The sequence below is a fragment of the Pongo abelii genome, chromosome 3, assembly GCF_028885655.2.
Source record: "Pongo abelii isolate AG06213 chromosome 3, NHGRI_mPonAbe1-v2.0_pri, whole genome shotgun sequence".
Classification (NCBI taxonomy): Eukaryota; Metazoa; Chordata; class Mammalia; order Primates; family Hominidae; genus Pongo; species Pongo abelii.
The window spans coordinates 6,806,561-6,831,709 of NC_071988.2; the positions used below are offsets into that span (position 1 = coordinate 6,806,561).

General features: G+C 50.4%; 2 protein-coding genes across 3 annotated transcripts in view; both read left to right on the forward strand.

The window, feature by feature from the left end:
• The window catches only part of JAKMIP1 (janus kinase and microtubule interacting protein 1), a 173,207-nt gene that overhangs the window by 130,775 nt on the left and 17,283 nt on the right, over positions 1–25,149 (forward strand). Inside the window, exons 9-16 of one of the 2 annotated variants that reach the window (XM_002814560.5) lie at positions 5,912–6,040; positions 8,496–8,624; positions 10,433–10,516; positions 14,161–14,223; positions 16,709–16,807; positions 20,162–20,263; positions 20,972–21,025; positions 21,922–21,987. In XM_002814560.5, coding sequence (XP_002814606.5) covers positions 5,912–6,040; positions 8,496–8,624; positions 10,433–10,516; positions 14,161–14,223; positions 16,709–16,807; positions 20,162–20,263; positions 20,972–21,025; positions 21,922–21,987 — 726 coding nt within the window. Of the gene's footprint in view, positions 1–5,911; positions 6,041–8,495; positions 8,625–10,432; positions 10,517–14,160; positions 14,224–16,708; positions 17,102–20,161; positions 20,264–20,971; positions 21,026–21,921; positions 21,988–25,149 lie in introns of those variants that run through there. The other variant, XM_054553696.2, reaches the window with a different exon arrangement.
• LOC129388385 (uncharacterized) lies at positions 913–1,226 on the forward strand. Its single transcript, XM_055078590.2, has one exon. The coding sequence runs from the start codon at positions 913–915 to the stop codon at positions 1,048–1,050; it is 138 nt and encodes a 45-aa protein (XP_054934565.1). The 3' UTR covers positions 1,051–1,226.

The following is a 25,149-nucleotide window of genomic DNA, read 5'->3' on the forward strand; positions in this document are numbered from 1 at the left end:
TATGTACATTTCTTCTTTTATGAATTGCCCATTGCCCTTTAATATTGCTTTGGTATCTGTCAAAGTACAGACGTTTTACTTTTTTATGGTAAAGTCTGTCCATTTTTTCTCCAGCATGAGAGTTTTTGCTTTTGATGTTGTGTCTGGTGACACTTCTCCAAGAGATGGAAGACTCTCAGAGACACCCCTTCTGGGCAGGGGAATCTGAAGACTTTGATCTAGTTAAAAAAATTAGTTTTTCTATTAGATAATGATTTGTTTTGGCCTATAAAAATGGTAAAATGCTGACAAAATGATGGTAGAGAAGCCAATGAATTTGGCACGTCTAGGGTGCATATGAGGTGGTCGGGGGACAGCAGAGAAATTTCCCAAACACATGAGGACAGAGGCAGCTCCTCGGTTTGGGTCCTGAGGGAGAATCTCTCGTGGCCTTGCCGTTGCTAGTGCTGCCCCCGGGGCCTTGTGATTGTCTGGGGACCCAGGGCCTGTGCCATGGTGTTGACAACAGGCTCTCGGCTCAGGGAGGACAGGATCTGGGAGGAAGATCCCCACAGAATAAACTGGTTCAGAAGCTGCCCTCTGTGACGAATGCACCCCAGCCCGCCCCTGGAAACCTCTCCCTTCAGCCCACGGTTGGCGTGGCCAGCATCTGGGCTCTGCCCTGGAGCTGGCTTCCCTTTTACTGAAGGTGCGTCTTCCAGCACACTCCTGTTCTCGGGACTCTGCAGCAGACGGATCCACAGGAAGCCGTGGAGATACTAGGGCGGGTGTGTTAGAGGAAAGGGGAGTGCGTGGGGAGAGAATTGGTGCCTTTTCCTCGGACTGGAGGAAGCTCTGAAAATGGGTGCCGACGAGGTGTCGTTTGCCTAAGCCCACGCACAGGGGCTGGTGTGTCTGCAGCATCACGCCACCATGGAATATGTCCTCTTTGTGCTGTACTTCTCTTTCTTCCTGTGTCTCTGTGCCCTGGTGTGCCTGTACTTCTCTGGCTGCCAGGAGATGACCTATAAGCATGAAGGTAGGCAACTGGTTCGGGGTTTTGTTTTTTGAGGTTCTCTGGCGGTCCCTGGCTGTGACCGACCGATGCTCCTGCCTGTGACAGGCGGCTCTGTTGAAAATGATAGGAAGGTGAGAAGACAGGTGACTGAGAGAGACTGGATTCGGTTGAGGGGCTATTTGTTTTGGGGGTACCTCCTCTTTTTCCCTCTGCTTCATTTGACCCGCTAAGGAAGAGCACCCCTGTATACGCAAAGTGTAAATGGAGGAGACATGTTTACTCTTCACTCATTTTGCCAAAACTGAATCTTTTTTTTTTTTTTTGAGACAGGATCTTGCTCTGCCACCCAGGCTGGAGTGCAGAGGCACAATCACAGCTCACTGCAGCCCCAACCTCCCAGGCTCAAGTAATCTTTCCCCCTCAGCCTCCCAAGTAGCTGGGACTACAGGCGTCAGCCACCATACTCGGCTAACTTTTTAAATAACTTTTTGTAGAGATGGATTCTCACTATGTGGCCCAGGTTGATCTTGAACTCCTGGGCTCAAGTGATCCTTCCACCTCAGCCTCCCAAAGTGCTGGGATTACAGGCACTGTGCCTGGCCAAAACTGAATCTTCATCTGAATCTGGATTCATCTGTAGAAATGAGTCAACAAGGAGAGGCTTTGGTTGCAAGGAACATGGAAGGCTAGAGGAATTACCTTTTTATTCAGTAGATGGGCTCAGAATGAGCAAATGGTGGACATTTTTGCTCCTAATGTATCTCTTGTGAGGAAAAACCTAGAGACTCTTAGAAGAGTGGAGACACAGAAAAATGAACAGTTTCTTTCATGTTTGCCATTTTTTTTAAAATCCCACTATGTGCCAATCATGAGAGGAAACAATGTTTTCTAGGCGGTTCTCCCCTCATCCCTTGGGAAGCAGGTGGTGAATTATTTCTTGCATTTTTTGAAAATGCAGTGCAAAACCGGTTGCATTGCCTTCAAGGAAGACAGTCACTGTGTTTTCACTTTAAACATTAATGTATCTTTCCTATTTTTTATTAATAAAGGCACAAATATATCGAGATATCGAGTATATGTAGGCTTCCTGCATAATACAATCACTCAACAAAACTTTTCTCTAAAGGAAACAAACTAACCCAGTGTTATAAAATGTTATAAACACTAATCCAGTGTTATAAAATGTTATAAAAAAAGTTAAGGCCGGGCATGATGGCTCATGTCTGTGATCCCAGCACTTTGGGAGGCCGAGGTAGACGGATCACTTGAGGTCAAGAGTTCGAGACCAGCCTGGCTAACATGGTGAAACCTTGTCGCTACTTAAAAAATATATATATATGTATATACAAAAATTAGCCAGGTGTGGTGGCACGCACCTGTCATCCCAGCTACTTGGGAGGCTGAAGCAGAAGAATCACTTGAACTTGGGAGACAGAAGTTGTAGTAAGTTGAGATTGCACCACTGCACTCAGCCTGGGCGACAGAAGGAGATTCTGTCTCAAAAAAAAAAAAAAAAAAAAAAAGTTAAAATGTTTTTTTAAAATACCCAGCATAAAAACTTGAGGGGTTGGGTCCCAGAAAACTCCCTGCTGCTATGGGAACTCTGTGTGCGCCGTGCCTGGCTGTGGATTCCTCTGCATTGCTGCAGGATTCAAATTGGACTGCCCTTTTGTGTTTGGTTTCTGCCCTAAGAGCTGCTTCCTCTTTCCCTCAAAGCAGCATAGTTCTGTGGAGTCTTGGTCTCTGGGGCCATATGATATGATACTGTCGGGGACTCCACTGGGTCTGGAGTTAGGCTGTTTGTGAAGCCTGCTCTACTTTAAACACAGGTGGCAACATCGGTAGTTAATGCCCTGTATTAGGGCTTAGGAGTTGAGTCCTTAACTAGCAGTCCTGTAGGGTCTTTGGCAGCATTGGTAGTTAATGCCCTGTATTAGGGCTTGAGAGTTGAGTCTTTAACTGGTAGGCCTGCAGGGCCTTCACAATGGATCGTCCTAGGTAATTGAGCGCTAAGTCGTTGCCCCCAGGAGGGTCCCTGATGCTGACATGGATGGTCACAGCCCAGCAGTATGTCCTAAATGTTTGGAAAGTGTGTAACTTGATGATGCTTCCTGGGCTACAGCAACAAACAGACCCATCCCCAGAGGCCTTGCAGTTAGCAGTGTTTGCAAGAAATAAGGTCAGCTCAGCGGCTGCTCAGAAAAATGTGGAACCTGGAGCTCAGGGGGGTGACCTGTGTGTAGAGAAGAGCTTGAGTGAAACTGGAGCTCGGCGGGGGGGTGACCTGTGTGTGCAGAAAAGCTTGAGTGCTGCAGATGCATCACTCCTGTGGGTGCCATTGTCACCATGGGATGTCACTACCACTGCTCTCTAGAGCTCGTTGGAAGAGTCCATGATGCCTGAAGTCAGGTGGGGTTCTCATCTGGAGGGGAGATTTGAATAGATGATTGTCTCCAGCCTCTGCGAGGAGAGAAATGACATTGAAGTCGATGGTGCCCATAGTCCTCACATACCTGCCAGTGAGACTCATCTGGGGCATGTAACCACATGGTGCCCAGCTGATGCCAGCTGTGTGAATGAATGGAAAGGGTGTCATGTGCAAAACAAAATCTGTTTGTGGATAGACAAACTAGTGTGGCTTTGAGTTCATTAACACTAGGACACAGTCAGGAACAAAAGGGCCAACTCCCCTTGCCTTCATGGAGCTTCCATTTCAAGGGGTAGGGGGAAGACCAGCAGTAAACACAACAGCTTGCCAGATCTTACGTCAGGTGAGAGACGTGCTATGGAAAGGAATAAAGAAGGAGGCCCGAGAGGCTGGGGTGGGGATGAAGTAGGAGAGACCTGGGCATGGTGGCCAGGAAGCCTTTTCTCATATGGTTGCATTTGTGCAGAGACCTAAGGGAATCTAGGGAAGGAGCCATGTGGATTCTGGGGAAAAGCATCTCGTATCACAAAGGCCCCGTGGCAGGTGTGTGTGGGGTATGTGTGTGGGGTATGTGTGTGGGGTGCAGGAGCCTGGAGCGGAGGAGGAGAGGAGAGGAGGAGAGGGAGGGATGATGCCAGGGCAGGATGGGAGGTAGATCCTGCAGGGCCTTGCAGACCACTTGTAGTCTGCATGGATGTTGGTGGTTTTAGTAATTCGAGAGAGAGAGATATTGGTGGCTGGGACCAAGATGAAGGTCCCAATGGAGAGAGGGGGTGAGAGGGCTGGATTTTGAGTTGAAGGTGAAGCCAACAGGGTTTCTCCTAGGGAGGGCAGGCATGAGAGGTGGAGAAGAGAGGGGAGGACTCCTGGGATTGGGGCCTGGGCAACTGAAGCATGAGCTGCTGCTGCTGGTCTGAGGTTAGATTACGGAAGGTGCGGTGTTGGGGGTAAGTCACTGCCCACTAGGATTCCACGATGCCATAAAGGACGCAGCTGACATATGAGTCTGGAGTTCGAGGGAGAGGCGTATTCCCCATGCATATTAAAAAGCAAGGAGGAATGTAGGGGTTGGGGGATGCAGTGCGCAGAAAGACAGGTGCCAGATGCAAGAACGTTCTGGGTGACATGTGGTGGTGGGTGCCTCCCTTGCAGCACCTTCAGAAACTGTGTAAGGTGACAAGGATGTCCCTGCATCTTCTTCCTTGCCTTATGTCTGAATTATTTTCTGATCGCATTATTAATTCTGGTGCCAGTCACATTTTTCTCACATTTACAGATATTTGGGTAAAACACTTGGGCTGGGAGGGGCCCTTAGTATGTGGGGAGTGCCTGGCTTTTCTCTGTGGGTTGGGGGAGCTCTGGGTGAAGTCATGTGTTGGATGAGCCAGCAGAGCCTCGGGCTGGGCTCTGGAATTTAGTTTTGATTCATTCTTCATGGTCCAAAAGGCATTCATTGACTGTAAAAACAAATAAAAATCCTTGTCAGGGGCTGTTTGGGAAAAAAAACAAAAAAGCTATGTTCCTAAAATAAGGGACATTGATCTGGTGATTGTGGGTTGAGGTCTGCAGCCCCTAGGGGATGCAAGCTCCTTGGGGCAGGGACCTGGCCTGGTTATGATCCTATTGTATTCCCCAGGCCTGCCCCGTGTCTGGCCCATAGAAGGAGCTTTGCCAGTGTTTGCTGAGTGAATGAATGGATAGACAGATGAATGAAGCCCCATATCCTGTGATATTTGGGTGGGAGAAGTGCCAGCAGGGCAACTCAGAGGCCGGCACATAGAGCCATACAATTTGCCTCTGGATCGGAGTGATGGTTGGTGTGAAGGTCTATTTCATGATTCCTTCTCATTGTGTGACTCTTCCCAGTTTTCTATAATAAAAAGTTAAGCAGAGATTGCCTCTAAGTGTGGGTCTGGCCAGGACTTGGGCCACACATTTCCCACGCTAGTCAGAGTACTAGGACTATGGCTGGGCTCGCCACTCCTTCAAGCTGTTGCCCCCTCTGCTGTCCATATTCACCCAGTTCTTCTCCTTGGAACTGAGCCTCTCCCTGGGCCCTGTCCCCCTTCTCCTTGGTACAGCCAGTGCGCTGCTCATGGAGCGTGACAGAGTGCTGAGCTGCTTTCTGGGCGCAGGGCACGCTTGACCCCCTTTTGTGCTCACAGATGAGGTGGCTTCTCAATCCATTTGCTAGAGAAGGAGGCTGGCGCTCCAGGGGCCAAGTGGTTTGCACAGGTCTACAGCTGGAGAGCCAAGGCCAGGGCCAGACTAGCTCGCTCGGGCTGTAAACCCTAGCATCATCCGCCACCTGCTGCCACCTTTTATCCCACCCAGTCAGTTACGAAGCCCACCAACCGCATCTTGGGATGCCCCAGTGGCCCAAATATCAATCGTCACCCCCCCGCACTGGCATGCCCACGACCAGGGACTGGCAGACTCTGGCAATCCTCAGTCGTTGCTAACATCATACAAATTGCGTTTTACAGAAGCATGTTGTGGAGACATTTTTTGGATTTGATGAGGAGTCTGTGGACTCAGAAACCTTGTCCGAAACATCCTACAACACAGACAGGACAGACAGGACCCCAGCCACGCCCGAAGAAGACTTGGACGATGTAAGCAAACCTGCAGAGGGGGCGGGACCTCACCCCAGATGCTCTTGGGGCGGCACCTCCTGCTTTTGATAGTTGCAAGTTTCGCTCCCTTGCCTATAGTTCTGAACCCCAGATGGCCCGTTCCTACCGGTGCATTATCAAAGCCAATGGCGTGAAGGGAAGGCGGCCCCCACAGCTGTGGGCTCCATGAATGGCAATGGGAGGGCAGCACGTGGGGACCCTTTCTTTCCCCAGCACTGATTTCCCCACCAAGGAAATCTGTGGCTGCCAAGTTCAAGCTGAGTCATTGAGGGATGTTGCCTTGGGTTTCCTCACCATTTGCAATTAAAACTGCTGCGTAATGGTCTCTCCCTGGTCCCCACATGTGTGCACACACACACACACACCCCACCAGGCAGAAACAGCATCATTGCTTTCTTGACTAAGATGAAGCATGTGATCCAAAAATATATAAAGAAGAAGGTGAAGAGCCCTGAAGTCCCATCACCCTAAGGTCGCCACCTCACCCTGTCCCGACCACCTGTGCCCATCTGGGTGCATAGCCAGGTTCTTGAGCAAGGTGGATTCGCGAGGGAGCAAAGACCAGCTTCGTTCTCACTCACCTTCCCCAGGTGACTTCTTTCAGGAGTGCTGATTACATCTCAGGCAGACCTTGTGGGCTTCTATGCCTTCCAGTGACGGGAATAATCACATCTGATTAATTTCCTAAACAGCAGACTTCATTCAGCGCAGACCTTCCCCTTGCTCCCCGCCGGGGCCTGCGTCAGGCTTGGCTGATGTTTCCCTACCTCGCTTTTCTGCCTCTTCCCATGCAGGCCCCTGGTGGCTTTTTCTGAGCCCAGGGAAGGGCAAGAGTGGGAAGGGGGTGCGGATATGCCGGGGCAGCTGGCCCTCAGGGTAGTGCCCTCTGGCAAGGGCAGGTGGATCGCGCTGCCTCTCGGGGAAGCACTTCTCCAGGTCTCCACGAGCTCCCCTTGCTGTGCTGCACCCCACAGCTTCCTGGTGAGGGACTGGGCACTGCAGCTCCTTGTGCCCCCACGTCCCAAGACTCTGAATGGTCTGCCTCCCACACACCCCCGCTTGTTGTCCTTGTCCCCTCCTGGTGGCCTTTTCTATGGAGTCCCATCTGGAATGACTTCTAGGCTGGTTTCCTCCCATGGGTCTATTTGCCATAGGAAAATGTGGCACGTGCTATGGGTGCTGGCACATCCGACCCCAAGGTGGCCCTCTCTTTGCTCTTCCATCTTGTGCGAAAACTCTAGGGGACACGTGTCACCTCTGCAGGTCATCCCCTGGACATCCTTTCTCATGCCGGGAGAGACACACCATCCTCCCCGTCAGCCCACCAGCCTCAGCCCAAGTGCCGGCTGGAGGGAGGGGCCTGGCCGGTGCTGGAGACACACCACAGTCCATCAGCCTGTCCTGCACAGGGGTCTGGACTAGGCTACTCAGCCTTTAGGGTCTTGTTCTCAGCCATGGGCCTTTTCTGTTTAACTTAAAACAGGACGCGTGCTTTTCAGTTTGCCTTTTCCCAGCCAGTGATATGTAGTAGGCATCTTTCAGCACCAGAACATGGGATTGCCTCATCCTCTGTCACGGCCATGTGGGGCTTTCCCATGGATGAGCAGCACGCACTGATGAGGGTTTTATGCTGTGTCGTTTTCCACACCTGTGAACCATGCATGGAGCTCCTTCATGTTTGTGTCTTTACAAGCTTACGTGGCCTTTTTTTTTTTTTTTTTTTTTTTTTTGGAGACAATCTAGCTCTGTCGCCCAGGCTGGAGTGTGGTGGCATGATCTTGGCTTACTGCAACCTCCACCTCCCAGGCTCAAGGAATTGTCCTGCCTCAGCCTCCCGAGTAGCTGGAATTACAGGTGCCCACCACCATGACCAGCTAATTTTTGTATTTTAGTAGAGATGGAGTTTTACCATGTTGGCCAGGCTGGTCTTGAACTCCTGACCTCAGGTGATGTGCCTCAGCCTCCCAAAGTGCTGGGATTACAGGGGTGAGCCACCATGCCCGGCCATCTCTTTAGGATAAATTCCCAGAATGGGAAGTGCTGGGTGGGAGGGGACACCCTTTACAATGGAGACCTTTGCTTCTGGAGTTGTGGCTGGTTCCATAGTACCAGCCCTTTCTCTCCCACCTGCTCCCACATAACTCAAGTGATTCTTGTGGGTGGGAGCTCCTGGGAGGAGTGCTGATGGCTGAGGAGGTGCCTCCTCCCGGCAGCCCTTTCCTTCAATGCCCTAGTTGCTTCCTGGCAATTCAAGGCTCCTTAAGCACTTGATGGCAGCACTGTGAGATGTGGCCGTTTGATGTCTAAGTTGACCCTGGCACTCAAAGCCACAGCAAGTGTTTGATTATTTATGTTTATTATTAAAATCAATCATAAATCATTTATTATTGTAATTATGCACTTGATTATTTGTTTTCTTCTCCATTATGTGAAGGCCACAGCCCGAGAGGAGGCTGACCTGCGCTTCTGCCAGCTGACCCGGGAGTACCAGGCCCTGCAACGCGCCTACGCCCTGCTCCAGGAGCAGGTGGGAGGCACGCTGGATGCTGAGAGGGAGGCCCGGGTGAGTGCAGCCAGCCTCAGGGCTCGAGGAAGGGGCCGAAGGCCAGGTCATGTAGGTCCTTTCCAGAAGTGTGACATACCCTGGCTTGGACACTCAGAGGGGATTCTGAGAGGTGGTGGGGAACCCACAGCAAGGTCTTTGCTGCAGTGACATTCTAGATCCCTCTCTGCATCCTTGGTGTGATGGCAGGCACTCTGGAACACTGAGCTGTTAGAGGAAGCAACGCTACACATCACCTGTGCCGTCTGTTTGGAGGACAGCGTGTGTTCAGAATTTAAGACTAAGTGATGAAATCATAGACTTGGCCGGCTTGCAGCCTTCAAGCTCCCCTCCCTCCAGGGCTGCCAGCCCCCCGCCCTCCGGGACATCCACCAGAACACTTGCAGGGACTCTCAGGGTGCTCCCCAGCCACCAAGGCACTCTGGGCCCTGTGACCACCTCAGTCCAGGCCACACCATTCCTCAGGCTGGGCTGAGCTCTGCCTTCTGGAAACTTCCACCCACTGGCCCTTCTCCCACCTTTGGGAGTCACATAGACTGGGGCCTGCTCTCCCTTCCTCCTGGGAGTGCGGGGGACTCTTGGAGAGCACACACAGGTGCTTCGCTCCATCCCCTCCCCCATCTCATCCCCACACTGGCCTCCTGAGGCCGGAGGAATTAACCCGATCTTCTGAATGAGGAAACAGGCTCAGAACCAAGCAACTTGCCCCCAAATACCCAGATGATACTGAACAGAGCTGGGAGTCAAGGCCAGGTTTCTCGGACTCAGGGCCTGTGCTCTTTTTCAGAGCCCTGTTTGGGAATTCCACAAAGGGATGGATTTTGGTAGTCTTAAAGGCGATGGGCCAGAATGGGGCATTGCCTGGCAAATCTGATGGCAAAGGCAGAGAGGAGAGGCCACGCCCACGTGGAGTTTGTTCCAGGGGCAGCAGTGGCCTTGTAGCGGGGAGCCAGGAGTAAGAGGGAGTGAGGTCAGTAGGGAGAGAAGCTTCTTGTCCAATCATAAGACAAAGACCCAGTCTTTGTCATCTAGGTCAGAGGAGGAAAACTGTGAGGCTTTGTGTGGGCTGAATAATTTTTGTTTTGCTTTTTAAATTTCATCTACCTGCCAACATTTAAAAGTCAAGAGATTCCATAGAGAAATCCAGGTTCCTGACCTCTCTTGAAAGGTCGGCATATCTGGCAGCAACAGGCATCCCATTTCTTGTAGCTACTGCTGGGTGGCAGTGTCTCCCTGAGATGGGACATGTGCCTCTGGCTTGCCACAGTCCCCACCACTCCCTGTTACCCCACACCCAGTTGACTTCCCTTATTTATATGACTTGCTTGGTGCTTGAAGTATTTTGCTTTGCAGCCCCTGCTGTAGGTGATAAGGGGCCTGGGCTGGGGGCTACGCAATTGTGCAAGTGTGTTAAAGTCTGATGATGGCTGAATGAGCTTCAGGTTCAGTAAGGATTGGACTTGGTCAGAGAGCTGGGCCTGGGCCCCGAGTGTGGCTGGCTTCTGGCTCACTCACCCCCTTCAAAAACAGGTTCCCTTCTCCAGGCTTCATTTTCCTTGCCTGTAAAACCAAGCAAGTTTTGGTTTGTAAAACCAAACAAGGCTGTTCCGTTCTTAATGATTTTTGTGTTTGAAGCTGAGCCATGCTGCTAGTAGACCAAGGTTGAATATGTGCTCCTAAAAGTGAACTTGTTCCTAAGGTTTGCCTATAAGGACTCTAGGCAGTTCTTGCATTGGGGCATGACGCTTTCCACTTCTCTGTCACCCATTGAAGGTGACCTGCTCACTGCCTGGTCTTTTCCCTTCCAGACTCGGGAGCAGCTACAAGCTGATCTGCTGAGGTGTCAGGCCAAAATCGAAGATTTGGAGAAGTTACTGGTTGAGAAGGGACAGGTGAGCAGGAGTGATCTGTGCTCTGTGAATCTTTGCCTTTCTGTCCCCTCGGTAGTATCCCTGGGGCTCGCCTATGTGCCAAGGGGGACGTTCTGTGGGGCTGGATCAGGAGCTCCAGAGACACTAGAGGAAAAACACTAGCAGAACCCAGGCATGAATGTGCTTCCTACCATGCCTGTGTGCCGAGTTAAAAAATCAAAGCAAGGTATGGCAGTCTAACTCGGCCTTTTCTTTGTTTGTTTGCCAAATGCACAAAAAAGAGGTAATTCCAAAAGCAGAGGTGTGATCAAAGCTGTTTTTGACTTGAACCTGAAGAAGAGCTGTCATTTCCTATCAAGATTTTAATTGTGAAAATGAACCAGCACCCATGACTAACCCTGGGTTATTGCAGAGGCCCCACCTCTGGCCTCTGATTGTGTCTTAGAACAGTCTGGTCCTGTGCTGCTCAGGTTAGAGTCGACTGCACCTACCCATCCACTGCATTTGATTAGGCGAGGCCTGGTTGACAGTAAGACACAGCAGAAAAGCAATGCCTGGGCCTAGACCTGTCCCCTGGAGTAGGGGAGCCAGAGAGGGCTCTGGGTGGAAATCTGGCCTCTCAGGGGGTGGCATGCAAAGGTTAGTATGGGTCAGCCTCCTCTGTGTCCGAAGTGCTGCTGTGGTGACATAACCTGAACGTCTCCCTGGCTCCATGTGACAAGGTGTATTCTGTTCACACTCCTGTTTCTCCCCGGGGCCTCTCAGGGATGCAGGGCAGGAGGCACCACCATCTTGGAACTGCCCCTTCTCGAACTTTTCCTCTGCTTGGCTGTTTGCTGCCTCAGCGAAATTCATCAGTCACGTGGCCCCACTAACAGTGAGGGTGCCAAGGAGGGTGTGGGCAGACGGAGGGTCTGGTGGCCCCCACCCCTGCCTGCAGAGAGGCATCTATGGGGGGCTGAGGAGGCCAGGGGAGGTCTACCACAGTTCCTAGGCCCGGTGGGACACAGTGGGAGGAGGCGGGTGTGAAGCAAGGGGTGCAAGAGGTTCCAGGCAGCTTAACAGAAGCAGCTCCGGAAGAGCACTGCAAAGCTGCAAAGCTGCAAAGCTGGCAGCTCAGAACGGCTGCCGCAGGGCTCGGGGTTGAGACTGAGGTTCCCATGGAGGCGGACAGCCAGCAACCAGCATGCATGCCTGGCACAGAGCAGGTCACCACAGCAGACTTTACCGATGGACTGCGTGGGGGAATGTGAGCGCCCGGCCCTCTGGAATGGCTTCTCTAAATCGAGGTCCACATCCTCCATGTGGTGGGATCATGACGCAGAGCTCACATGCTATAGCTGGCCACCTGGGTCGGAGGGCAGCTCTGCCACTTCCTTGTTGCATAACCTTGGGCAAGTTACATAATCTCTTTGTGCCTCAGTTTCCTCATCTTTAAAGTGGGGCTAATAATAATACCTAACACATTAAGCAGGAGGACAGAGGAGAACCCAGGCGTAGCTGGGGCAGAAATCCAGGTGCGAGATGATAAGGCTTTGTTTTTGAGGCTGCTAGCCTCAGTTTCCCTCTTCCAGGCTGAGCCCACATATCTGTAAGTTGCCTGATCACATTCTATAACTAACTTAGTGTTGTAAGTAAATGCTTATTCCTTGGCACTGCAAGGAAAAGAAAAAGTTTTCTCAGCAAGGCAATTTTACTTTCTGCAGAAAGGGTGCTGCCTGTCAGCAGTCCTGCCATGAGAGCACATTGAACAAAGAAAAGCAGGGATATTTATTCCTTATGCATTGGGTCCTTACTGCTGTGTCCTGTCTCCATTGGCTGGAGCTGGACCTCACAGTCTAAGTTAGACCCAATTGACTAATAACTTAAAACTTTTCTAGATAGGTAAAGGTAATAGAGAACAAAGGAAAAGAGGAAGTTGCTTGTGAAAAGACTTAGAGAAGTAATAACATTTCCAAATAAGGAAAGAACATAAGCTGTGAGCTGGGACATGCTTGAGCATGTCTATAACAAATATCTTGGTTAAAGTAGAAAGACGTAGAATGTACTTATTCCCTTATATCTAACAGCTACATAGGAGGGGCTTAACAAAGGGTTATTAGTATAAAGGCAAGGAGGCTTGAAGGAAGTTAGTTTTTAAAAAGAAACTATTACTTATGATTTATTCTTTCATAAGTAGGGAAACTTTGAAGAGGAACTTTTTTACTTTCCACACTTAGCCTCCCCCAGGGGGGTAGGACCTCTCTGTGTGGCCTGCTCTGCCCTCCATGCCTGCTGGAGGATGGCACCTGTCTGAGGCAGAGCCTGTGGCCGTTCATCCAGCAAGCACTTCCCAGAACTCTCACCTATCCCAGGCCCAGTGCTGGTACCTGGGATGCTGAATCAGTTTGCTGTTGCTGAGTAACAAACCACCCCAACACTTAGTTATTTAGAACAACAGGGATTCTATTTGCACACAGTTCTGTGGATCAGCATTTTGGGCTGGGCTCAGGCTAGGCACAGACTGCTAGCTCCCGGCCAGGTGCCTCTGCTTCAGGGAGGCCCACCTGGCTTCTTTCCCCCTGGTTTGGGGACAAGCCCAAGGCCCAAGGATGGTCCAAACCTCTGCTCAGGTCACCTCTGCTAACATCCCAGTAGCCAGAGCATGGCATGGCCCAGCCCAGCTTTGAGGTTGGAGAAATGGACCCCCTCACCTGCTGGGAGGAGCTGCCAAGTCACATGGCAAAGGGGATGCACACAGAGGTGGGAGGGAGTGTTGCAGCCATTTTTGGCCACAATATGCCACAGACAAAAGGTGGGTGGAGCATAGCCACTCCTCACAGGTGCTCGCAGCCTGGTGAGGCCCACACATGGGTCAGCATGGGGGTGATGCAGGTGCCAGGTGCCAGGGAGACAGAAGCCTGGAGGCAACCAGGGCCTCTTCTGTGCATTCCATGTGCTTGGGATCAGACCCTAGGCCAGGCCTCTGCTTCTCAGCATTCTAGAACAACAAGACTCAGTGAGCCCGGCCCAGCCTGGTGCTTGGGAGGGGCCTCAGCCCAGCCCCAGCTCTGTGGCTGACCAGCAGAGAAGGGAGGAGGGAGTTGGAGAGGGCTCCCCATGCCTTTACTTATTCCTTCATCCATCCATTCCGGGATTCACAGAGTACCCCTGTCCCCGTGTGACAGGCACTGTGCCGGGCTCAGAGTGCCACGGCGACAAGATGGACTTGGTGCCGTGTGCTCACAGGACTTATGCAAGAGGATATGACCAGGCAAAGAAACGTGGGAAGGGCGTCACAGGCAGAGAGAGTAGAATGAACAAAAGCATATCAGTGTGGCTCTGGCCAGTCCGCGGGGTATGAGGTCAGCCTTCCGCATGCATGGAGGGTCTGCCAGTGTGGACCAGTCACCCTGGAGCCATGTTTCTGTCAATTAGACTGACAGAATGGAGTCATTGTGCTTTTGGGAATGTGAACGCAGTGGAGAAGGGATGCCCCACAAACCAGCCGTTTCTCTTTTTGGGGTTTAAAAGTTGACAGGGACAATGAGGACACATCACGGTTGTCATTTTCTATGACCTTTCCATAGTCAGTTTCATAGAAAGTGACCTTTCTCACTAAAAGTTTGTTACTTGACCGTCTGTTTGGTTCCATGAATGTGACCATATTTAGTGCTTTTCCTTAGGATTCCAAGTGGGTTGAAGAGAAGCAGCTGCTCATCAGAACAAACCAAGACTTGCTGGAAAAGGTGCGTGACCCCACTTCAGGGAAGCACAGAGCCGCAGGGCAGTTGGGACCCCGCGGGCCTGCTCAGACCACACGGGTCGTGCCCAGTGCCATTTGGGCACTCCAGTGACCAGGGCCTCGGGTCCTGCACACCTCCCATGAGGAGAGATGTCTTCCTCACATGGAATCAAAGCACATCTGTGGTTCTATCCTCTGGGACCAGGTCTGCAGAGCTGGTTTAGATCATCCTCCTGGGGTACTCCACAGAAATGGAGAGGCCTGGCCTGTCTTCCCAGGCCACTCTGCAGAAATGGGGAGGGCTGGCCCCAACTTCTGGGGATACCCTGCAGAAATGGGGAGAGCTGCCCTGTCCTCTGGGGACACCTGCAGAAATGAGGAGGGCTGGCCTTGTCCTCTGGGGACACCTGCAGAAATGGGGAGGGCTGCCCCATCCTCTGGGGACACCCTGGAGAAATGGGGAGGACAGGTCCCAACCTCTGCAGACACCCTGCAGAGATGGGGAGAGCTTCCTTGTTCTCTAAGGACACTCTGCAGAAATGGTGAGGGCTGCCCCGACCTCTAGGGACACCCTGCAGAGATGGGGAGGGCTGGCCTGTCCTCTGGGGACACCCTGCAGAAATTGGGAGAGCTGCCCCGACCTCTGGGGACACGCTACAGAAATGGGGAGGGCTGCCCTGTCCTTTGGGGACACCCTGCAGAAATGGTGAGGGCTGCCCTGACCTCTGGGGACACCTGCAGAAATAGGGAGGGCTGGCCCTGACCTCTGGGGACACCTGCAGAAATGGGGAGGGCTGCCCTGTCCTCTGGGGACACCTGCAGAAATGGGGAGGGCTGCCCCATGCTCTGGAGACACCTGCAGAAATGGGAAGGGCTGCCCCATCCTCTGGAGACACCTGCAGAAATGGGGAGGGCTGGCCCTGACCTCTGGGGATACCTGCAGAAATGGGGAAGGCTGCCCCATCCTCTGGAGACACCTGCAGAAATGGGGAGGGCTGGCCTATTGTTGGGCTGGTCCATCTTCCTGACATTGGGCTCCAGGCCACCTCTGCTGTGGCTTTATGGTCCAGAGCCCTTCAACCACCAGTGTGGTGGGCACCTGAGGCAGATCCATGGGCAGATCCTCAGTGCAGCTGACCCATAATGGGAACTGGGCCTCTGTTCTTCTCTTTCTGGTTGTGGAACTTTCCAGAGCTCTCAGAGAGTCTGCTTGGGGAGTAGCTCTAATGCTTTGGAATTAAAATTGTAGCTTATTTTTTCCTAATTGGTGTACAATTCACTTATTCTTTTTGTAAATCTACTGTGTTGTGTAACCATCACCACAATGCAGTTTTGGAACATTATCAGCCTGATAAAGACCCCCCCTGCCCATGTGCAGTCCCCCCTCTGCCCTGCCTCCCGGCCCCTGGCAGCCTCCAGTCCACTGTCTCTGGATGTTGCAAGTAAGTGGAGCCAGACCCTAGGTTAGGCCTTAGCTTTTAAGCATCCTGGGGCACCAGGACTGGAGGAACCTGGCCTGGCCTTGGTGGGGGCCTCGGCCCAGCCCCCTCTCTGCTGCTAACCAGCATGTGGCCCCATTCCCTTCCCTGCATTTATCAAGGGCATTTGGGACAAGGGCATTTAGGACAGCGAGCAGCCCCGGGCCTTGGGAGAATTTTAGCATCTTTGGTGTCTTGTTCACTAAATTCTGGGAGCCATGGAAAACCCTCACCCCCTCATCCCATTTCTAAAGGTCTCCCGGAGATGGGATCACCTGGCAGAGGGCCCCCCTCTAGCCTTCTGTAATGGTGCTATGAGGCTTTACTCAAAGCCCTCGTGTACATGGTTATTTTAGTGACTTCTTGCTGCTGCCAGGCCATGGGTGCTGCTGTTTCTCTTCTTGGACAGAAGCTGAGAGCTGGAGTAGTTGGCTAAGTGATCCAGCATCTCCCAGCTGTGTCTGGGATGCAGGCAGTGTCACTTCCCACACGGATCTGCGCTCTCAGGGAACTCCTGCCTTTACGGCTTCTTCTGCAAGCTCTGTGGGGAAGCAGGAGGGGGCCTCCCTGCCGCAGCTGGCTGGGTCTCTGTCTGGGTGGGCTGAATCTGGTGGGGCTTGAGTTGGAAAGACCTGGACAGGCTTTGGGTGTGGCACTCTTGCTTCCCAGTGTTTGGCCGCAAGGGAGGGACTTAATAGCTCCATGCCTCAGTCTCCCCATCATTCATTTATTCAGCAAATATATAAGTAGCCCCTACTCCACTGGGCCAGGCTCAGAGGTGCAGGGGTGAACCTGGCCCAGCCTCTGTCTCCTTCATTCCCAGCCGCATCGGCAGAAAGGACCTGCAGTGCCTACCTCATTCGTTTGCTTGCTGCAAACCCTGCCCTCTCCTGCCCCTTGCCTCCATGGCCGGTCCTCTGTTTCCCTCCAGCCACTCAGTCAGGTGGCCTGTAACCAGGGGACCCCAGTGCTCCCGCCCATCCTGTTAATCCGCAGGTATCTTTGCTCTAGATTTACAGACTAGAAATGGAAGAGAACCAGCTGAAGAATGAAATGCAAGATGCCAAGGATCAGAACGAGCTGTTAGAATTCAGAGTGCTAGAACTCGAAGTAAGAGACTCTATCTGTTGTAAACTCTCAAACGGAGCAGACATTCTCTTTGAACCCAAACTGAAATTCATGTAAAGCTCCCAGATGTTTTCAAGCATGTGTAAAGGGGACATGTTATAGTTTCTTTCTTTCTTTCTTTCTTTTTTTTTAAATCTGTATGTTCAGAATAATTTCACTGCCTTAATGTGTTCTGGAGAGCGTGCTCACCCAAGTCTATGGACATGTACCAGAGCTAATATATTTATTGCCTATGGCTTGTTTTGCACTTAATAAAATAATTTGTTTTTGCAATATTTTGCCTTTTTTATTTGTGTTTCATTTCCATAACTACTTCTTTCCTGCATGCGTAGTCACCGGGTACGCATTCTGCACACCCAGACGGAAGCACTGTTGCAATTAATAACACACCTTTTTAAGTGATCTTGCATGCAGTAAATCTCACCTTTTGAAATAGCAGAGTCTGACCTGAGCCAGCAGTTGACTCTAGAATGTGTTTAATGCCAGTTTGGGCCCATTTTCTATTTGCCAAGGTAAACACAAGGTAAGTAAAGACAGGGTAGAAGGATGTATTTGCATAGGCATTTCAGAAAACTAGTTACGTTGTTCAAACTCTTTTATCCAGTAAATACAGACCCAGGCATTGCAGCAATATTGGACTAAAGAAATTACTATTTGCAACTCAAACTGCAACTCAAAACTACTGGAGGGAGATCAGTTGCTATTCACATGTAGAAATCCTGTTCCTTCAGGAACCGCCCCAATGCACCGAGTGAGATTCAGTGAAAGAATACTAATGGTCTTACTGCTTCCAGCTGAAATCTTACCTCGGGTGTGTTACTGTATTGCCTTGCTCTCATGGTACTTCATAATCCTTTTTTTTTGTTTCTGTTGAAAAATCATTGGCATTTTAAACATCACTTAAGTTTGTGATGAGTTTCTCTAAGCACCTGTAGTGGCGCGGCTCTGCTGTCTCTCAGCTGAAACCTTTGCATGTGTGAAACCCTCAAAGTGAGCACCTTCACAGTGTCTGTGGCTTCCCCAATTTTGTTTTCTCCTCCCGGCTTGAGTTACAATTCTGTCTGCATTAGAACTGACCGTGTGTACCTTGTCGTGTGGGCAGGGACCTGTGGCCTGGGTATTTCTCACACCAAGAGTGACTCAGCTCTTGGCTCAGCATGACATGAGCATTTTATTTGTGCGACAGAATTGGAAGTTATGTGAGGTCATTGTTAATACTCCTGCTGCTGTTAGAGAACCTTTCACAAATCCTTGTTATGAGTCTTTCTCATGAGAATTCTATAAGCACTACCCAGTTTACAGTTTTCCTTAATGGTCTCCACCATCCTTCAGAACCACCAGAAACAAAATAGCTTTTTTTTTTTGAGACAGAGTCTCGCTCTGTCACCCAGGCTGGAGGACAGTGGCGTGGTGCACTCTTGGCTCACTGCAACCTCTGCCTCCTGAGTGCGAGTGATTCTTCTGCCTCAATCTCCCTAGTAGCTGGGATCACAGGCACACACCTCCTCACCCAGCTAATTTTTGTGTTTTTAGTAGACACAGGTTTCACCATGTTGGCCAGGCTGGTCTCAAACTCCTGACCTCAAGGGATCCACCTGCCTCAGCCTCCCAAAGTGCTGGGATTACAGGCAGAAGCTACCATGCCCGGCCTACTAAATGACTTTTGTTCATATAAAATCTGAGGTTTTGGGGCCACTTTTTCTATGGAGACACCATTTAAGTAAATTTGCTGGTAGAAAGGCATCTGTGGAATGGAACCATTATGAAATTTGTTTTTTTGCCTGTTTTTTTATTTTTTAATTTTTAATTTTGGCTAATAAGAGAAATAAGGTTTTCTTAGTAGACTGTTTCAAACCTAGGTTAGTCAGGTTAGGGCTTCATGGAAATTGATTGAATTAGTGCCCAGCCCTCCCTCTTTCCTTCAGTCTCACCCCAGAGCATCTTCTTAAGCCCTGCCGTCTAGATTCGTGCCTCTCTTGGCTACAGCTCTTAGTAGAATTATTCAAGAAGCCCATTCGTTCAGTAGCTAGATTCTTCTAGAATGGCCCAAAGCGTGTTATTTTTTCACCTCACCGTAACTTTGCTCAAACCAAAGCAGTTTGATTTAAAGGTGTAATTTGAAAAGGTCTTCTCTGCTGCCCCACCATGACAAATCTGTCCATCGCTAAAGTGTTTAAAGTCCATTCGGTGCAGGAAACACATCTGAGACCTGAGTCCTGTTCTGCCACTGTGCTTTAGCCCTCCCTGTAAGTAATTAGGTTTTCCCGACCTTTTAAAAACTTGTCACTTATGTATGATTAATAAATACCTCTTCTGGGAAAAGGCTTGCTCTGCTTCCTCCCTTAGCAATTAATTGAGCTTTGCTGTAAGTCTAAGGCAGGGGTAGAATGATCACTTGTTGTGTTAGTGTGGTTCAAAAAAAAATTGTGAATGGTATTGGCAGATTGTACTGGAAGGAACACAAAGTCAGCCTTTGGGGCCGGGCGAGGTGGCTTACGCCTGTAATCCCAGCACTTTGGGAGGCCGAGGCGGGTGGATCACCCGAGGTCTCTGGAATTCAAGACCAGCCTGGCCAACATGGTGAAACCCCGTCTCTACTAAAAAAGAAAAAAAATCTAAATACAAAATTAGCCCGGTGTGGTGGCGTGTGCCTGTAATCCCAGCTACTTGGGAGGCTGAGCAGGAGAATCACTTGAACCCGGGAGGTGGAGGTTGCAGTGAGCCAAGCTTGTGCCATTGCACTCCAGCCTGGGCGACAAGAACGGAACACCCTCTCAAAAAAAAAAAAAAAGAAAGAAAGAAAGAAAGAAAGTCGGCTTTTGGGGTCCTGGCCCTGCCGCTTGCTAGCGTGGGACCTCAGACACAGCCTCCCTGAGCCACCACCTTCTCTTTGTCTACGGAATGAAAGCAATGAGCCTGCCTCCTAGGGTTGTCTGAGGATTAAACAGGAGAGTGGTGTGCCTGGCACAGAGTAATAAACCATAATTGGTGGCTTTTGCTATCTATTCAAATTTAGTGCAACTGTGTTTTTTAAATTTTGTAGTTCTGTGATTTCCTGGGTTTTGATCTCACAATGGATAAAGCCATGGTACCCTGTTAACCATTTCTCCCTAGATGAATAGGGAAGAAGTAAACACATTTCCATGGAGAACTGCTGCGTGGGAAGGCGTGAAAACGTCGTAGTTCACAGACGAGGCTGCTTCTAGTCCGAACTCGTGCTTTTTAGTAACATCTGTGCCCACTGGAATTCCTTGGTTTTTGCTGAGTAACGTGGGAAAATTGCAAGTGGTAAATAATCCGGTCACATTCTGTTTTTAAACCGAATCTTTTCCCCAGGAGAGAGAGAGGAGGTCGCCAGCATTTAACCTCCAAATCACCACCTTCCCCGAGAACCACAGCAGCGCTCTCCAGCTGTTCTGTCACCAGGAAGGAGTTAAGGTAGCGTGCCTGGGGGGTGCCTCTGCTAAATGCCAGCCAAGGGCTCACTCAGTGCCCGGCTCAGCTGTAAAGGGGGAGTGCTGGGATAGATTTGATTTTCATGAGATACCCCTTGTGTTGAAAGTCAGTTTGTCCATTTATTAAAGGGTCACCAAATGTGACTCTATTTTGACCCATGTGTTTAAAACAGCAGAGGCTTGGCGTGTAGCCCTGAGCGTGAACCCCAGTTCCACCACTGCTCTGGCCTGTAAACTTTCAGAGCCTTAGCCTCTTCGCTGTGAAATCCAAATGACAATACCCACACCACGAAGCTGGGGTGATGATGAAATTAGATCATGAACAGACTCCAAGTGCCTGGCCCTGTGCCCGGCGTGTAGCAAGGTTCTGTAGATGGTGGCTGTGGTTGCTAGAAGGGCCCGGGGTTTGCCGTGTTCTAGAGCCCTGCTCGGCCCCAGGGACAGCGTCCTGACTCACCCAATTCCATGGCCTTTCTAGAAAGCAGTGTTTGTGCTGGTGTAACACTCAGCAAACGAGCAGCAGTTATGCCTTCTCTCCCTCACTCCCCAGAAGAACGGCTGGGCGCAAAACTTGGCCGGAAAAGAAAAGAAAGAGCGCGGTGTCTTGTCGAGAGGAAGGCCGTGGTCCTAGAAATTGGTATGGTTGGTCTCTGTAGCTCACACAAAAATGAACGTTGGAAATCTCTTCCAGGATGTGAATGTTTCTGAACTTATGAAGAAATTAGATATCCTTGGCGATAACGGGGTAACTATGAGCGATCGGTTTCTGCTTTCGTGTTCTTGTTTTGATCTGGGTGTATGCTGTGTGACTTTTGTTTTGTTTTGTTTTTAATTTCTCTCTGATGTAAGAGATCTAAGAAGTACAATGTAAGGCTTTTGTATGGCCATGTTCCTGTGTGGGTGGTGGGGTTGGCATTCGTCAGAAGTGGGGTTCCGAAGTTAGGTTCCCCTGGCCTGTTGATGAGGAGGGGACGGGAAGGCCTCAGAACCCCTACCCAGAATGCAGGTGGAGTCACACGAGATTGCTGAAATGAGAAAGGGATCTTTTTGCCGTCCTGAAAGATGAGCTTGCATGTAGCCATGTTTCACAAAAGCTCAGTGCCACTCTGTGAAATGTCCTCAACCAGAGGGACAGGAGCTGTCTGCCTGAGGCGCTGGCCCCACTAGCGAGAAGGAGCTGACCCTCGGGTGCAGCTCGGAGAGAAGCTAGGAAAGTTGCTTGGTGTTGGCGGGGCATGGTGGCTCACGCCTGTAATCCCAGCACTTTGGGAGGTTGAGGCAGGTGGATCACCTGAGGTCAGGAGTTCGAGACCAGCCTGGCCAACATGGCAAAACCCTGTCTCTACTAAAAATACAAAAACTATCCAGGCGTGGTGGTGTGCATCCCAGCTACTGTAATCCCAGCTACTTGGGAGGCTGAGGCAAGAGAATCACTTGAACCCAGGAGGCAGAGGTTATAGTGAGCTGAGATCACACCACTGCACTCAAACCTAGGTGACAGAGAGAGACTCCGTCTCAAAACAAACAAACAAAATAAAACAAACAACAACAACAACGAAAAAAAAACTTGCTTGGTGCTGACTGTCTGCACGTGGATTTGGGATCCAGTGTCAAATGCCCTTGCCCATTTTTGTGTTTTAGAATTTGAGAAATGAAGAACAGGTTGCAATAATCCAAGCTGGAACTGTGCTTGCCCTGTGTGAAAAGGTAGAAGCCAGCAGCATTTCTGTGCTCATACCTTGTCCCAGCTTCCCAGCACCATACAAGAAACTGTACATTGGCATCTTGCTTTGCGTGGGAGCATGCGTTCCAGTCCGTCTGCGTCTGCACGTGCACATGCATGCTTTTCCGTTTTCTTCATGACGGAAGTCCCACATGCTCACTGTAGAAAACCCCGAGACGCAGGAGGAAATCAAAACCCAGTGGAGGACACAGTCTGTCACTTTTGTATATTTCCTTCCAGTGGTTTCCCTGCGTCCATTGTTTTTAAACTTAGTTGAGATGATACTTGACATCCAGATTTCCATCAGGCTTTAGAAACATCCTCCATACCATTTAACATGGTTCATAAACGTGTTTAAATGGCTGTGCATCTCTCCATCACACGGTTATACTGTTAGTTACTTAAGCCCCTCTTAGCTGTTAGATATTTTTTTCCACCATCATGCAGTGATAAACTGCACATTTTTTACACACAAATTTCTATCTACATCTTAAAATATGCCCATAAGATGTATTTTAGAAGCAGAATGACTGGGCCAAATAGTAAGAATGTCTTGAAGGACTTTGGCATTGTCAAAACAGTGTCCAGAAAAGCGGCACCAGATACCCTCCTACCTGCAGCCTTACACGTTGTTGATTTATGCTTGACATGGCATGTTACCGCTGAACAGAACTTTGCCGATTTGATGGTGAAAACCGTATCACGTCATTGTTTTAATTTTTATTTGAGTGCTAGTGATACTGAGTTTTTTTTATGTGTATTATCTATTTTCTTCTTCCTTGTGAATTGTAATTGCATTTATTTTGAGGGTTTTCCATTGGATTTGTTCACCCATCCATCCATTCATTCGACAAATATGTATTCATTGTCATTGTCTTTCTTACTGACTTCTCTGAGTGCTTTACATATTAAAGATATTAACTTTTTGACCTGTTTGTTACAAAACACATTCCTGATTTGTTTGCCTTTGACATTGGTTTACGGTGTGTTAGAAATACACAACTGTTTATGGCTAAAGACCTTTTCCTTTCAAAGCACATGAGTTCAACTTTAAAATGCTATTTTTGCAGTGATGAGGTCTTAATGATCTTAGTTGGGATTCATTCCAGAATCTCTGGAAAGTCATTTAAAATAGAAATAGTTTCCTTCCCAGGGCATCTGTTCAATCCCTCAATCAAGTAAAGGATATTAAATGTTGGTAACAGACTTATGGCCAAACCTTGCCCAAGGTCACACTGGTAGGCAGTGAGAGGATTGGAACTCAGCTTTCTCCTGTTCCTATCATCACTAAACCTGGCTGAGCTTGTGTCTTCAGGTGAACCGTGGGACGGGGATGACTCACACCTGGCCAGCTGGTGGCTATCAGGTGCAGGTGCAGGTGCAGGTGCAGGCACGGGGCGAGGCACATGGAGCACATTCAGCACACCTTCCTTTCCAGCGGCAAACCCTCCGTGGCTGTCTAGGCTCCTCCAACAGTGCTCCGTGTAGTCACACAAAGTGCTGATTAAACACTTATGACTCAGCTTATTCAACATCTACTGGAACAGTTACTGAGAAAGAGCATCTTAGCGTCAAGTGCTGAGCACGGCCCTGAGAGACGTGGAGATGTCACGTCCACCAGTGTCCACTTTGATGTCGGGGAGGCCTCTCCTGGCTTGGGTCTTGGCCACACCACGTGCCAGCCGCAGGGGTTTCCGCCGGTTTCTCGCCACGTCTCTCTCAGCCATGACACCGAGCATCCTGGTGGCTCACAGTGTCTGTCGGAATCCGGGAGGCTGCATATTTCAGTAGGATCAGGCATTGCCATCTGGTTCAATCAAGCACCTGGGGCCATGCTTGCTTCCTGGAGATGCTTGTTCAACGCCTGTGGACTGGGTGAGCAAGGAGCAGGAACCTGCTGGTGACTCAGGGTGGCTGGTTTGTCATGGGGCTGGGGCAGAGGGTGTTGGAGGGCCAGGGCACCAGCTGGCAGGAGGCTTTCAGCCTCAGTAAGAGCAGCCCTCTGCAGGCCGCTGAGTTCTCCCAACTGAGCCGTTCCTGATGTGCCACTCCCCACACTCGACCCATAGCAGGTGTTCCAGGCCCACACCTTACGTCCCCAGCGCTCCTCATTCTCTGGGCATCTGTGAGATTAGCAGCCCTCTAGGACAGCTGAGAAGGTGGAAACTGTCTGGGATTCGGCCACTGTCTGCCTTGACCCTCACCATGCTCTGCTCGCCTAGCAGCTGCCCACCTCCCCGCTTGCACCCTGCCCACCCCCACTGCCGCCCGCCTTCCCCTGACCACCAACCTCCCCAAGCTGGTCAGCCTGGTGCCGTGCCTTGTGCCCTACACGCTAGAGAGCCGTGCCGGCTGCCTTAGCCTGCCAGCCCCTCACAACCCCTACTGACGGTTATGGGGACCCGATTCTGAGCCTGGTACAGAGGTGCCCATCTCCGCGTCTTTGAGGAATGGACTTAAACCAGAGTTTTCTCAGGTTGGGTTCTAGGAAACACTGGCCCTGCCATTTGTCTGTGGATAAAGGTCCAGTAAGCTTGGGAGTTGCCGCTTGTCTTCTCCCAGCTTGGAGAGGATGTTGGTGTAAGAGCTCCTCAGGTCCAGAAGTGGACCTTCATGTGGGGTGGGAACTGCATCAGCAGGACCCCCTGAGAACCTGGCAGGACTGCTAGGGGACTGACGGTCTGCTTTGCCTGGAACTGACAGCTTTCCTGGGATGTGAGAATTGCAGTGCTAAAACAGGGACAGTCGTGGGCCAACAGGGACAAGCTGGTCACCCTAGAGCCGACAGGCACTGCAGGGAAGTTTGCAGAGGGGGCAGGCACCTGCAATGTCACTGCCAGAGAAGGCTTGCTGACAGGCCCCAGTTAACCCCCGCTCCACTAAATACTCCTTATTTTAAAAATTGTCATTCCATACTAGTATCCAAATAAGTGGAAGTCAATGTCAATGTTTCCTTAGAGGCATTAATTTTTTTTTTTCGAGACAGAGTCTCACTCTGTCACCCAGGCTGGAGTGCAGTGGCACGATCTCAGCTTACTTCAACCTCCACCTCCCGGGTTCAAGTGATTCTCATGCTTCAGCCTCCTGCAGCTGGGATTCCAGGCATGCACCACCACGTCTGGCTAATTTTTAGTAGAGACGGGTTT